Here is a 14,814-nt window from a genome sequence, read left to right on the forward strand (position 1 = left end):
GCTATGGCAAAACAAGAAGAAGAACCGTGAGTTGGAGACGGGAGGTGGAAGAAAGGATGTGGATCATAGGATTGAGATTGGATAACTCAGTTTGGTTGCCTGGAAAAAAAATAGGTGATGACATTTGCTGAAGTCGTTTTTAAAATAGAATCAAATGCAGTATTTACACTTGTAGAAGGAAAAAAACCTAGTTCTATTTCTCAAAATAATAATATTTCCATCATGCCCCAGCTTTTCAGTGGCGATGAACTTAACACAGGAGCTCAACAAGCTCGACACACTATCCAAAGAGAGATTGGATGAGTTGTCAGAATTGTTCCTCAAGGACTTTTGGGACGGCCAACTGGAGCCCTTATGGATGGCCTCCAGGAGGAGGGTTCATCGCATACAAAGTGTCCAAGGCTCTTATCAAATACAATGCTTATTCGAGGATCCTTGCGAAGGAGCATCCACTGCAATGTGTGAACTGCGTGGATCCTGGCTATCTCTCGACAGAAATGAACTTTCAAGTCGGAGATCTAACGGTCGAGGAGGGAGAGAGGGAGCTCTCATTCTGGCCCTGGCGCCAAAGGGGGGCATGTGACTGGTGAATTCTTGGACTGCACAGAGGTCGCATCATCCCTGTAATGCTTGCAATCTACTCGCACCATTACAAGCAGTAAAATCTACTGGAAAAGGGTGCTGCTATTGGAGTAGTACTGCACGTCATGCTATTTCGCATTTCCTTCCGTAATTGATCTTACACCTTCTCTCTCTACTATTATATGGAAGACGCGATTTCCTTTCACATGGAGATACTGTATTTCTAGACAACTTGGTAAATTCAGTATGGAAAAAAAATGTAGAGAACGCTGAAGGATGGTTTTTGTAGGGCGAAATGATGATGAAGCATATTTTCTTTTTGTATTTATATTTTTCATTTATAGGACCTTTTCGTTTTAGATGATGCTGAATCATGGTTGGGAGTTGGGCTCGGGACGGGAGTAAGGAGTTGGATACCCAACGGGCCAGCTTGAGTCAGGGACCCTAACTGCTCTCAATTCTCATCGTAGCCTGACACCTAAAGCTCATGCATTCAGCCCAAATTGAATACATAGAGTCCTACCGTTAGCCGAAAGCCCATCGCCGCGGTGGCACCTCCTCCCTTTATAGTTGTGTCCTCTAGATTTTTTAACAGTACGACTCTATCTACACGATTTTTATTGAAGGCCCAGGATTTGAGACGGGACGTGGGCTTACGCTCCCGCCGAACTCGGCTCCACCTTAGAGTGTCGCCCCCATGCTCCTTGCGTGTCCGTGAGACAGCCCCGGAATTTGTCCCAATTGGGAATCGAACCTGGAAGCTCCGAGTGCTGCTGGAGCCGGTGACCAACCGGTCCACTGCTAGTTGTGTCCTCCAGTTTCATGGGATGTCAAGCAAACCTTCATGCAATGGATGAAAGCAATGTACTGGGAATAACACCATATTCTCATTTCATCATCATGAATCCAGAGCCTCATACAGAATTAAGCAAGTCAATACGTGTTACAATCCCAGTCCCAGACGGACAAAAACCAAGCTTTCAGAGGCAGAACAAGAAAAAGGCCGAGAAGAATATATATTTGCAAACTACTGATTGAAAATTGCAGAGGTTGTATAGATATGGTTTTTGTCTGCTGCTTTGTTGCTAATATCTTATCTCTATGCCGCTTGCGGGGGCACTTCCTGCTCTGCCGCCCCTGCATCCACCGGTGGCTCCGGCGCAGCCTCCACGGCCTCGCCCTTCTTCGTCTGCGCCGTCTGGATGAGGTGGTTGTAGCTGCCCTTCTCCTTGAACAGCTGCGAGAAGTGGATTTTGCAGTAGAGGATCCCGTTGAGCGCGGCATAGGAGGACGTCGTCAGGATGCAGCCCCCGTGCGAGCACTTGAAGCAGCTCTTGTGGTACGACTCGCCTTCGAGCGTTAGCTGAACAACAAGATCAAGCGTGCCAAATTAGTCGATTTGCATTCATAACTCATTTGATGATGTTATGATTTCATCGGAAAAGTAACTCTAATATACTTTTTTTTAACAGATATTTGATATTGTCGGAGTAACAGGACATCATTCTTGTACCTTTTCCAATAGGTAGACAGTTTTTTGGCACGCTGTGCATTTATCTTGAGTTCCAGAGAATGCAGACGATAGCTTGCTCGGAGCTTTTGCCTGAAGAAAAATGCCAAATTAGCATTGTAAATAGTAGCCAATTATGTATTACCGATGATAAGAAAGAAACAAGAAATGATTTTACAACTTTTGAAGTTTGGATTATTGGTCCAGCAGATTTGCAGAACCATACCTGGTCGTTCTTGTTTGAAGATGCGCCACCTGAATAACAGAACGAAAAGGATCAGAAATGTTTGAGAAGGTGTTCTGTTGTACCATTGCCTTGAAATTTTTTGTGTGTGTAACATTCTGATGAGTATTCTGTCGTACCATTACCTTGAAATTTCTTCGAGAAGGTCCCTGTCCCCTTGAAGAGCTGCTCAAAGTGTGTCTTGCAGTACAGGACACCGTCCATGGAAGAGTAGTTGCTAATCTAGAAGGGACGCGGAGATGAAAATAAGCCCGCGTTACTAAATTTTCGTTCTTGGCTAAATAAATCGAAAGGAACAAAACTTGATCTCATCCAATGTAACTTGATCTACATTTCGGCAAAGTTTTGGCCATGCATGCATACGTACCGAGAGGGTGCCCTTGCAGTGGCTGCACTTGAAGCAGGTCTTGTGGTACGAGACGCCGTCGGCGGTCAGGAGGTCGATGAAATGGACGGTCTTGTCGCAGGTTTTGCACTTGCCCTGCGTGCCTGTGAAAGACATGGCGAGCTGTATTAACTGTACCTGCCAAGACGCCGGCCTGGGCAAAAGCCTGGAACAAAATCTCTCTCTCTCTCTCTCTCTCTCTCTCTCTTATATATAGCTGCTTCTCGTTCAGGCGCGTCCCCGACCGGGCGGCCGGCGATGAGAAAACGGACGACGCGGGTGGAGGAGAGGTTCGCTCGACTCAGAGAAGAAGCCAAATGTTGACGTCTCGCGAGCGAGGTGGGATGCTTTGAAGGGAAGGGCATGAGCTTCGGAGCAAAGATAGGAGGTGCATGGGCTCTAAACCGCACAGACAAAGTCAAGCGAAGCTCGTTTTCTTGGCTCCGGGGAGGTGCGGTGGCGCCCTCATGCCCGGCGCCGATGCGAATCTGGGGCCTGCCCCGTGTACTCCTATTTTCAAGGACGCGCCTGGACGGACGAAACGCTCCTCTGCTGTAGGTTGTGCGAGCCACGAAGACGACGTGGTGAGGTCAGGTGTTGCCCGTTTCCGCCGCCACCGTCGTGTAAAGGCAGTTAATGCTACTTCGCAGATGTCCGGAGCCATCGGACGTCGGATGCTCTACACCTCTCGCTGGACCCATCATGGAGCTCGATCCATACCGATCCTAACAGAGAGAAGCTCGATCTCATGCGCGGAGGAGATTAGATCCCGGCAGTAGAGCGTCAGGTCGGGCAGTTAGGATCTCGATCCCAGCGGTAGAGCATCGATGCTGGAGGGCAGGAGCTTGATCCTGACGGAGATAAGCTTGAAGAACTCAGATCCTAATGGTATGACGTTGATTCGGATGGCGAAGAGCTTGATCCTGAAGGTGGGGCGCCGGTTTGGGCGACAAGGAGCTCGATCCCTGCGGTGGAGCTTTGATTTGGGCGGTGAGGAGCTCGCTTTTGTCTGGATGGCGTCGATTTGGGCGGCGAGGAGCTCAATAGAGCTTCAATTTGGGCAACGAGGAGTTTATTCCTTGCAGGATGCCGATGGGGCTCCGTTGGCCACAGATGTGCATTCCACTATCGATCGCAATCTCCAAAAGGAGTTGATTTTGCTGATGATGGAGAACAAATGGCCGGGTATCATCATGTGTTGCATTAGGTGATTATCATTGTTGTCGTAGGCAATTTCAAATGTGGCAGTTGTTCTTGTTGAATTCTGAGAAGAAAACTTCAGGCAAATGCATGCTGCATTAGCTCATTCCAGTTGTTGGGATAGGTACTTTTGAATGTTGCAGTGGTTCTTTTTGTTGATTCTTGAGAAGAAATTTTCAGGGTAAATGCATGTTGCATTAAGTCAATTAAGCTGTTGTGATAAACACTTTTAGGTATCACAGTTGTTGGTTTTGATTTGTTACACTAAAAGAACAAGTTTTTTTTTAAAAAAATTTGGCTTCAGTGTTGCATTCTACTTCTGCAAATGTGGCTTATGTTCCTTCTGAATGTTGTAGTGAGATCTATAGATTTTGATTGTCCAATTATAATGTTTGTTTGTGATTTATGTAATTTTTGTTGAACACATCCTTACATATTGAATAAGATCTCAAAATTATCTATTTTTGGCTATAGAAAATATTCAATTTCTTCTAGTGAGATGCTCTATGAATCAGGCTCGTCATTCAGCGCATGATAAGGGGAAATCCGAGCAACAAAGTGCCTTATTGTAGTAAAATTTTTCATTTGCAACAAATTCGACGGTAACAAGTAAAATAGCAACAGGGCGTCCGGACGCTAGTATTTTCCTTCTTTCCGTTCTTTGTCTTGCAGCGAAAGGGAGAACGTCGAGCCGAGCAGTGCGGTCCAGAGGTCTATGAAAATGGGCTTCACAGCCCAGCAGGGTTGTACGGCCGGAAAACGAAAATGGGCTTTTTCCTTAGAGGCCCTCTTTTTTGCAAATGTTGTTAAAGGTCCTCTCACGGGCTTTTATTCACGAGCTGTATCTCGTTTACCCGGCTACAACAGTTCTGTAGGCAAATAATGCTTTATTGATTTACTACTGCGAAAACAGTAAATTTTTGCCATCCTTGTAAGTTTGGTTAACTTGGTTTGAGACACCTAATTTTATAATTCGGGTTAAATTTTTAAAAACCGACCAAACTAATCGTATACCCGGACCAGCTAGCTCGTTATGCACTCTCAAACTACGCAAGAGAGAACGCTCATCATTCTTGTGCCATCCTTCTGTGACGAATACAAGTAGCAGTCCAGTATAACCAAAGGTCAGTCAAAAGAAAGTGTTATGCCAAGATATGTACCACATCTACCTGACAGTAAATGTGATATCACCGAAGAAAACGACGCCTACTAGAAGCAAAGATTTTTTGTGCTCGTCATTTTTAATCTCGTACCAAGTCATGCCCATGATAAAAACGCCCTACCAGTCGGTACAGGAAAATCGCTACGTGACGGTGACTAAGATGACAGCCACGTTCTTCATCTTCCCCAGAGAAAGAAAATGGCAAGATCATGAGCTATGTTGCATGTTCTTGTTGTCTTTCGCGGCCGACAGTCTTGGGCTACGTAAACGTATTTATGAACAGTCCTTTAGATGAACAGAGTTATATTACTTTCTGGGAACTTTTGCGTGGTCAAGATGTAAACGAAGACACGAGGTCCTTCCAAAAATTTGAGGGCAGATAAAAGTCATAAAACTGATCTATCTAGCATCTAGTCACTGGCTGGTGACTCAGCGAGAGTTACATACCACCCAGTATTCCTGTAAGGACGTCAAGATAGTTTGGTATACCGACGAAGGTGAAATAATTTGATTTGACATAGAGGAAGCAAGGGGCACAGATTCGAATTCGTAAATCACCGGCCAGTTTCCAGTAAACACACGGAGCAAGTTGTTTAAGATCCTGTTTGTTTTTCTCTAATTTCTGAATTGTGGAGTGTAGAAGCTCACCTTGAGTAAATTATGGATTGTACTGTAATCCAAATATATATTTACATAATACACTTCCAGAATCTAACTGTTTATTTGTAGAATATACAATCCAAAATCTACAATATAAATAAATATCTCAATCCAGAGACAAACAAACATACTTAGCTGCTCCATTTTGTCCAGTCCAGTCCTGTCCTGTCCTGTCCTACATTTCATAGGGCAAGAACCTGTGGGCCTCGCTACATCAGTTCTCTGAATTGGTCATTTCGATCTAGACCACTCATAAATAAATGGTGTTATTCCCAGTGATGTAAATGAAATAGGTGCTCGATGTGCAGACTTTCTGCTACCATTAGAATATCAAGTAAGATACGAAGTGCTTCTATTCATCCATTAACAACTCCTATTTACGGGAGTTTAGGTAGAGTCTGCTATTCGAAAGTCCGAGTGGTACCGCAGCGGTCAGCGTCACGGTTGTTACCTACCTACCTACCCAGTCATCCTGTTCCGGTACTAGGTATCAGAGAAACAACCAAAGAGAAAAATGTCCACGTCTAGGTCCTGACATCAATGAAGTTTGCCATACCCCTAGCTGATTTGGAGTTGCAGTTTTTGCTTTTTGTAGTGTCATGTTTCTTATTCTCTTGTATATATAGTGCCATGATCGAGCACAAAACGTGATGATCTGATGGACTGAACATTGCAATTTCATGAAGCTGTGCAGTGACTTCTCTCAGAGTTCAGTCCCAGGTAGAGCCAAGTTAGATGCGTTACAACTTGCAACACTGTGATCACAGGAACCACATGAAGTCAGATGGAAGAGGCAAAGTGGCACCGGATATGGACCAAGAGACCTAAAGGCCTGGTCCAGGGCTTGCACGACTTGGGATGAAGAAGTTGCCGATTTCGGACGCAATTCGACAGCAGAGTCCCGCCTGTCCATCTCATCGCCATAGATGAACGTAGCAGGATCACACGAGGACCATCGCCAATAATTGGAGCTTTGAGTGCGTAGTAGAAGTATATATAAGATTGGTGGGATCGGAAGATTATTGGAACGAATCAAATCCGCCAACATGCGTATCAGAGAAGAACGCTGCATGTGTGATTTTGAGTTGTCCCTTCTTCTCCTTCGATGCCACTTGCTTCTGCTTCGATGTCTGTACCTCAGTGGGAGTTAGCTCGTTTTAGTTGTGCTTTCCGACTCCTCGCGACGCCACCAATCATTTGTTACGAGTTACGACCGGGAACAGGCGGGTCGCACCGCAATCTGCAGTTCTGTAACAGTCGGCACTTATGGTTGTCGTCAAGGGGTTGAAATTTTGGATCAAGTGATGAACAGTTTCTTCGTTTCTAGTAGTACTGTGCAAACCATTGAAGCTTTGAGAGTATACTGTGTTTCCCAAAACAGGTATGCAACAAGTTCTGTAATACCAAAAGGAGGGTGTCTGCAATTTTCTACAGTAATTGCTACTCCACAACTCTGTTTATTTCAACTCACAAATAACTAGTCAGTGTTCAGAAAATTGTGGCTCCATTTATAACTGTTTCTTCTTTGCCATTTACAAACACTCTCTATTCTGGAATGAATATATCGCACGCGCAAGGCCATCGATCACAAATTGAAAACCACTATTCCTAAAAAATAATTTCACAACCCTTACTAACGCAAATGAAGACCTTTGGTTATCGATAAGATTTAGGGAAGGACTTAGGGGAGGGAGACTAGATATAGATGTATATTCTTATACATTTTGTTAATGTAGTGTCTCAACTACACTGAACTTAAACATAGATCGGCCTATCATTCTACATTGTCTCACACTACTCAATTACGAGTGGTCAGCTTGGAGGAACTTTAGAAAGTTTTCCACACGTTCTCATGAGCGGCATGCAACTAGTTAATCTACAGAGAAATGCTCAAGCACCGGTGAGCAATCGAGCTCATGATCGACCTATCATTGCCCGACATATTCTACTCTTGCTCGATCATGAAAGGCATGCACCAGTTAATCTAAGTAGAGAATTTCCATTGGTTAACAAGCAAAGCACCTAATCCATAAGGTGATTAAATTTAAGCACCAACCAGCAAATCCAACTTGTTGGTTGTGATCTCACTAATTGCCACCCACAAGAACAGGACCACGTTTGACTGAGAGATGCCCATGATCGGTGGACTCTAACCGACTCTTTTTGGCTTGGTCCCAGGTCGTCCCAACTTATAAGAAGGAGGGCCACAACATCTTAGGTCACGAATGGCTAAGAGAGTGGCTAGCTAACTCTCCTAATCTCTCTACCGGTCAAGAGTAGCTGGGTAGCGACTTGAAGGCTAAAGCCGACCGTCGACCATCGCCAGTGCCGACTTCACCCGCTACATACGTGACATCTACATCGACAACCATCTCACGTATGCCTACATCAGGCAGGTGGGGGTCTTCGTAGCCTTAGAGGCACCTCCAATCGTGTTAGTCACGATTTCGTAATACAATTCAATGTTCATGTTATTAGGCTAGCTAAGATCCTATCGGTTTAAGCTCTTAAATTCTTAACAATAGTATCAAAGCCATCTAGCCTTATCATGAACCCTATTAGAACCTTAATTGCACTCAGTTAATGATGTTTGGCCTCAATTTGCCTATGTTCATGTGTTTATCTCTCGGATTAATGCTAATTGTTCATATTGGACCCTAATTGCTTCAGCCTATTGATAATTGTTTTGGTTCAGGGTTAAATTCATGATCTATTAATGCTGATCGGGGCTAATTAGCTTCAGCCTAATGCAATTAGCCACAAATTAAGAGTTTTTGCATGATGTGTGCTCAAGTTTTGGGTTCCAGGTAGATCATAGCATGGAGAAGGAGGGGAGTTTAGAAGCAAATCATGAAACCTGAATGAATTTCGCCATCTGTGAAACCCAAAAATCCCCAATGTTTTCACCATCCTAACCCGAGCTGATCAAAATCCCGTGAACCCTAATGTTTTTGATGGGTGGATAAGTTACCTTCTGATGCCAGCGTGTTTCTCCACAGTCGAACTTCTGACCAATCGGCTCCTGCATGCGTGAATCCTTCACGGGCCGAGCACCATCGCCGTCGCCATTGTCATGGCCTCCCTCGCACGCGCACCGCCATCGGGTGAGTCCCTTCACTCCAAGCGCGCGTGTTCTACCGCTCTACCGCATGTGATCTCTGCTCGCTGCGTCCTGCACTACTTCAAACGTCATGGAAGATCATCTCGACGGAGCCGCGCATGAGATCTTTGCCGCATGCATGCACCGGTGAGAAGACCCACTGCGCCACCATTAGCGTGCGCGAGTCTCCCCTTTGACGATGTCTCAAGCCACTGATATCTCTCACGCGAGCGTGAAAGTCGGGTGGCTGGTGCTCGAATGTGTTAGGGTTAGGGTTCACACGGGTGTTTTGTTCCGGAGCAACTCGTTTCCAGTTGCACGATTAGATCCGAAGGCACCTGTCTCTCACGTGCCGATACGGGCCTGTGGAATTAGTTGGGCCATGTGCCGAAGTTAGCCAGGCCAGACTGAATGCAAGACCTATTGGAAGGTTTTCTTGGCCTGTGTTTCAGTGGGTTGGCCTGCGCGAGTTTTATGCATTGTTTTAATAATGTTTAATTGCCCAAAATGATGCAATCACCTTTTGATAATTATGGATTGCACAAATTTAATTGATGTTGATTAATGTTTAAGTGAAATTTTGTGGCCTCTTACGATTAAGTGTGTCACAAATTAAAATAGAACCAACGAGAAATTTTAATTTAGGACTATAACCAAGTTTTGGGTATTAGTATACATAATGTTGATATTTTATGGTTATATTTCAACCAAAGTTATTTATAATCATGAATTATCAAAATTTATTACCCATTAATGAAATGTTTATCTCCCTAGGCCATGTATATTTGATGGGCCTAATTTTTGGCATAAGATTTAGGTTGACCTTTTGAATATTTCTCACATGGGCCACGAAATAATATTTAGGTGTATTCCGCCGCAAATAACGTTTTAGTGCATTCCGAGAATAAGCTAAGATGTAATCACTTATGTTGTCAGATATTTTATGTTGACAAGAATTTTCTTATGCTTTAATTTTGCTCTAAAATTGTGAGCTTAATTTTTTCCCTTGTTTTAGTATTAGCATCTATTCACCACTTATTAATTATGATATTATTTAATGTTTATGTTTCTGCAATTAAGTAATATTTAATGCACATATCTTTTGATTATATGATTAAGTTCGTCTCTAATTTATATATTTTGCTTTGAGACCATGAGTTTATGATTAATTTTATAGCTCATGGCCATATCTGAGCAACATCATTATGGTCAAGTGTTATTTAATTAATTCTTAAATTAATTAAGTTATTAAGTCATCTTGTCTCAAGCATTATATAGGATCATGATTGTGTAATAATTAAGTTGTCTCTGATTAAGATGGAACCAACAAGAAGTCTTAATTAGAGATTTAATGATGTTTGGAAATTATGTTGTGGCACACGATTACATTCTGACCAACGTTGATTGTTGTCATGTGTCATTCCCATAGTTTCTCTAATCAAGATGGAACCAACGAGAAGTTTTGGTTAGAGATTTTATGTTGATTTAAGGATCATATTTTGTAGCACGTAGTTATATACTGACCAACATTGTTTGTGACCATTTGCCATCTCCATTAGTGAATCTAGGTTCTTCTGTGTTTCTGCCCAATGGTGAAGCGAATTGGAATTATTAAAATTTGTCATCAACATGTTATTAATCTAACCAGCATACGATTAATTTTATGACACACAATTATTCACAGCCTTTGTGGATATTAAAGTAATAATCAGTGATATATCCCTATTATCAATTTAGTCATAAGTTATTCGATTGTTCCTAGTACCCTAGTAAAGAATAGAGTAATTTATTAGTATATTATTCTTGAGGTTATGTATAGTGATTACGCACACAAACATAATGATAATGACTGGCTCCTATTAGAGAAGCATCTAATAATTTAGACATTCATGAAAATTCAATATATTCTGATGACTAATGGGAGCAACTTAAGCAAATGTCCCTTATGATCATAAAATTTAGGATTTGGGGGAGCAATACTCTAGTTAAATTATGATTATCTGTCAATAAGGAAAAGCATGATGAAGTTCATTAAAAGTTCTTGCCAATACACTAATCATAAGAGTGCTCAAAGAATAATGAGCTCGGACATAAAGAATTATTGGAGCCTTTCTAATTCACCTCATTACATCATTCTTTTCTACGACAACAATTAAGAATGAGAAGTGAAATGTGATTATGTCCTAAATTAGTGCATTCATAAAGAAAGTTGGCGATATACTAAGATAAAAGACTACATTTATACTGCTAACATTACCTCAGAAATATAAAATGTTTTAAAACGAAGTCCTAGATAAGGGATATGATGCTAATGTTTAAAGCTGTTGGAAGTTTTCCATCAGTACTAAATTATGCTTTAACCCTCCATCCTAATAATTTAATTTATGTGCTCATTATGAGAAGTGATTTTCTTATGTTTGTCAACATTAGAATCTTATAAATCATTTGTGGAGGATTAAGCATGTTGTCAACTCTATTGACTTCACTTAGAGTTCATCGTTGATGCTTATGCCATATTTCGAGGGGGAGAATGGAATGTCTCAATAAGAAAGGAAATACTTCATTATGTGAGATATAAACCCCATGAACAAAATTCTTATTCCATTAAGTATATGGAAGGATTAAAGATAATCGCACATATATTTAGTTGGTATCCCAGAAAGAAGTTACATTTCTAGTGAGATTGTCAAACTTCCTACTATTATTTTTCCTAAGCCATACCACTGGTTTGTAGAGTTATCGATTCTAATGGGAGCTCTAAGGCAGGGTAAACTATACTTGAGGATAATCAGAGTTATTCTCCAATATTGAAAGTCCGAGAGACCCTAAACCCTACGCCTCCAAAAGTTTTAACCTTAAGACTACATTAAGTTTTAACCTTAAGACTACATTAAGATTAGTGGGAGTAAGTTTAACCTCTTAAATGTTTATGTAGAAAATATCTTGTTGACTATCAATAATAGGGACATTAATGTTTAAGACCTGAATATTCCTTTTCTTCTGGGTATTAAGATTATCTTGGTGATGTCTCTCATATTTTGACTATTAAGATTCACCAAGATGTATCTAATATTAAGAGAGTTTACTTCGATTATCGAGGGCAATAAAAGTTTTTTCTTACAATATCGCTATCATGAATATTATGTATACTTAAGATTAATATATACCCTTATTAGTTGATGTAACCAAGATAATTGGCAGATATTGATCTAGAATTAGACCATTGGAAAATTACTAAAGATAACTCTGCGTTATGCGTAGGGTGCTAATGATTATATGCTCATATATAAGGAATCTCATAAAGATGTGCACTATTCAGATGTCAATTGTGCAAGATGTGTTGATATTAAGAAATCTACATGAAGTTAAATCTTCACCCTTACAGGAGGATCTATATTGTGAAATAGCTATAACCAATCACTTAAGGCATCATTTATGATGCAAGCTAACTTGTGGTATGATATAAAACTATTGGATAATAATAAATCCACATTAGGCTGTTGAGGTATAAGAAATAGAAAATTTTCTTTTGGCTTAAGATTCTATCCCAGAACTTATTATGTTAGAGTACAATTTTGTTTCGAGTAATAACATGTCAAATGATGCTACCAAACACATGACGTTGTGAAAGACGTAATCCAGAATCAAGACATTCCGCCTATAAGAGTTAAGTATTATGTTTAGCATATAATTGTTATATATCATGTTTAGCCTAATGATTCCCTGCTAAAGGCTTGTCTCAAGATTAGTGTCGACATAAGATTTATTGACAGTCTATACTTCTGGGACAAATTGAGATCTCAATCATCGATTCTAGAAACAAGAAAGTTTGTTTTCCATTTTAAAAGTGCACATGATGACGAGTGAAAACAAACTGCACATAAGAGTATGAGCCATCTCCTAATAAGTATATACCCTATTGAAATGGAATAATACACTGTAGGTTATGAGGTTCGGCGGTGATTTTACCAATTGCTGCAACACGTTACCTTGGTGTATTGTTCTATCGAGTCTGGACTTATGTTGTTAGCTTTTTTATTAAGTGAGAGAATGTTAGTTATGATCTTAACTAACTGCCACCCATAAGAATGGAGTCACGTTTGACTGAGAGATGCTCATGATTGGTGGGCTCTAACTGAGTCTTTTTGGCTTAGTCCCAGGTTGCCCCAGCTTATAAGGAGGGGCATAACGTCTTAGGTGACGAATGACTAAGAGGATGGCTAGTTAACTCTCACAATCTCTCTACCGCTCAAGAGTAGGTGGGCAGCGACTTAAAGGCCAAAGCCGACCATCGGCCATTGTTAGTGCCGATGTCACCCGCTACATACGCGGTATCAATATCGACAACGATCTCATACATGCCTGCATCAGGCAGATGGAGATGTTCACGGCCTTAGAGGCACCTCCAATTGGATTAGTCACGATTTTATAATACAATTTGGTGTTCATTATGATGCTAGCTAAGATCCTATCGGTTTAAACCCTTAAATTCTTTAACACAACGGCATCACAATTTGCCGCTTTCCTCCTCCCCTGTTTGCCATCACAGTTAACGGAACATCTTGCTCAACCGACGACGATATTTCGCCATGTTTTCTTGTTACACTTTGCAAATTGCATGCTGCATTTTGTTTTAAATACACGGGGCTAGCTACCTTGATATTGACTAAGAAGGAGTGGGGGATTTCAAACGCGGACCAGTCAGATCTTATATATACCCAACTAGTTACACCACCAGAAACTCGGGCGGGTGGGCACAGCCAGCGCTACCGTTTGCTGCATTTGCAATTTTCTTTCCTCTTGATACGGTCACGGTCTCACCATACACAAAGGACAAAGTAGCATCCTTGGCTCGCGTGCTGTCTGGATGGGAAAGTCGTTCCTCCTTTTGTAGCCGACAATAGCCGACAGAAAATGTGTTCGTTAAGACTAGCATTTCTTGTACTTATATTCTCTAGATCATGACAGCGAATAAAACATGTCACTAGCTATATACTCTTTCTATCATAAATAAATATTATTTTAGATTATATGCAGTCAATCATATCAAACTTTGATTATAAATTAATTTATATATTTGAAAATGATACCAGTATATTTATCTTGTAAAGTTACTATGTAATAGTATACTTTTGCTGTATTTTATAAATATATAACAAAAGTTAATAGTTAAAATTATATTGTGAGGACTGTGTTAATACCAAAATAATATTTATTTGTGATTAGAGAGAGTATATGTCTTGCATTATGATACTAACATGCCTGCTTTGCAAAGCGTGTAAATTGAGAGACTGATTCAAGATTCCCCAAGACGATTACTTCAGGCATCCTTGAAATAAAAATAGGTGATGAGTGCGCAGACAAAATTCTCGGATGTTTTTTAGCTTCAGTATTACCATAAATGTAACAACACGACTCTGGCTCGGGCTCTGGTCCTCGTCTAGAATTACTCTCTATATATAAAAATCTAGATATATTGTAGTTTATTGTGCATCATCTTTTAGTTATGATAAAAATAGTATAGTTACAATCCACAAGATATGTTAGTTACTGCAAATATATATAGTCCTCTACGTCTACCCTCGGTTACAATCTCAAAAATATTATAGTTGCGATCTACAATATATATATATATATATATAGGAAAACTAGTATGTACTCCTGGGTGTATGTACTCTCACCTCTCATATACCACTTTTACATATGTGTTATACTTCTTTATCACTTTAAATATACTTCATTAGTAATTATAAGATACTACAATACAAATCCCACGAAATTTTTTATGAAATTCCATGTATATACACACACTTTGTGTTATTATACCTTGGTGATACGGACACCCTACCGTACATCTACGTCAAGGCTTCACTGCACCATTAGTTGTGCGCCAACGCAGGATCCACGAAAGGATTCGACTGGAGCTCGCGAGTCTATTCAAGTGCTGTTGCAATTCAACTTTAGTTAAACT

The 14,814-nt window shown here is 40.8% G+C and overlaps 1 protein-coding gene across 1 annotated transcript; it reads right to left on the reverse strand.

The window, feature by feature from the left end:
- Positions 1–1,460: 1,460 nt before the first annotated feature.
- LOC133917618 (LIM domain-containing protein PLIM2b-like) lies at positions 1,461–2,923 on the reverse strand. Its single transcript, XM_062361495.1, has 5 exons — positions 2,704–2,923; positions 2,462–2,558; positions 2,319–2,347; positions 2,096–2,185; positions 1,461–1,945 (listed from the first exon to the last, which is right to left on the reverse strand). The coding sequence occupies exons 1-5, from the start codon at positions 2,836–2,838 to the stop codon at positions 1,682–1,684; spliced, it is 615 nt and encodes a 204-aa protein (XP_062217479.1). The 5' UTR covers positions 2,839–2,923; the 3' UTR covers positions 1,461–1,681.
- Between the last annotated feature and the right edge of the window lie 11,891 nt (positions 2,924–14,814).

This window comes from Phragmites australis, chromosome 5, assembly GCF_958298935.1.
Source record: "Phragmites australis chromosome 5, lpPhrAust1.1, whole genome shotgun sequence".
NCBI lineage: Eukaryota > Viridiplantae > Streptophyta > Magnoliopsida > Poales > Poaceae > Phragmites > Phragmites australis.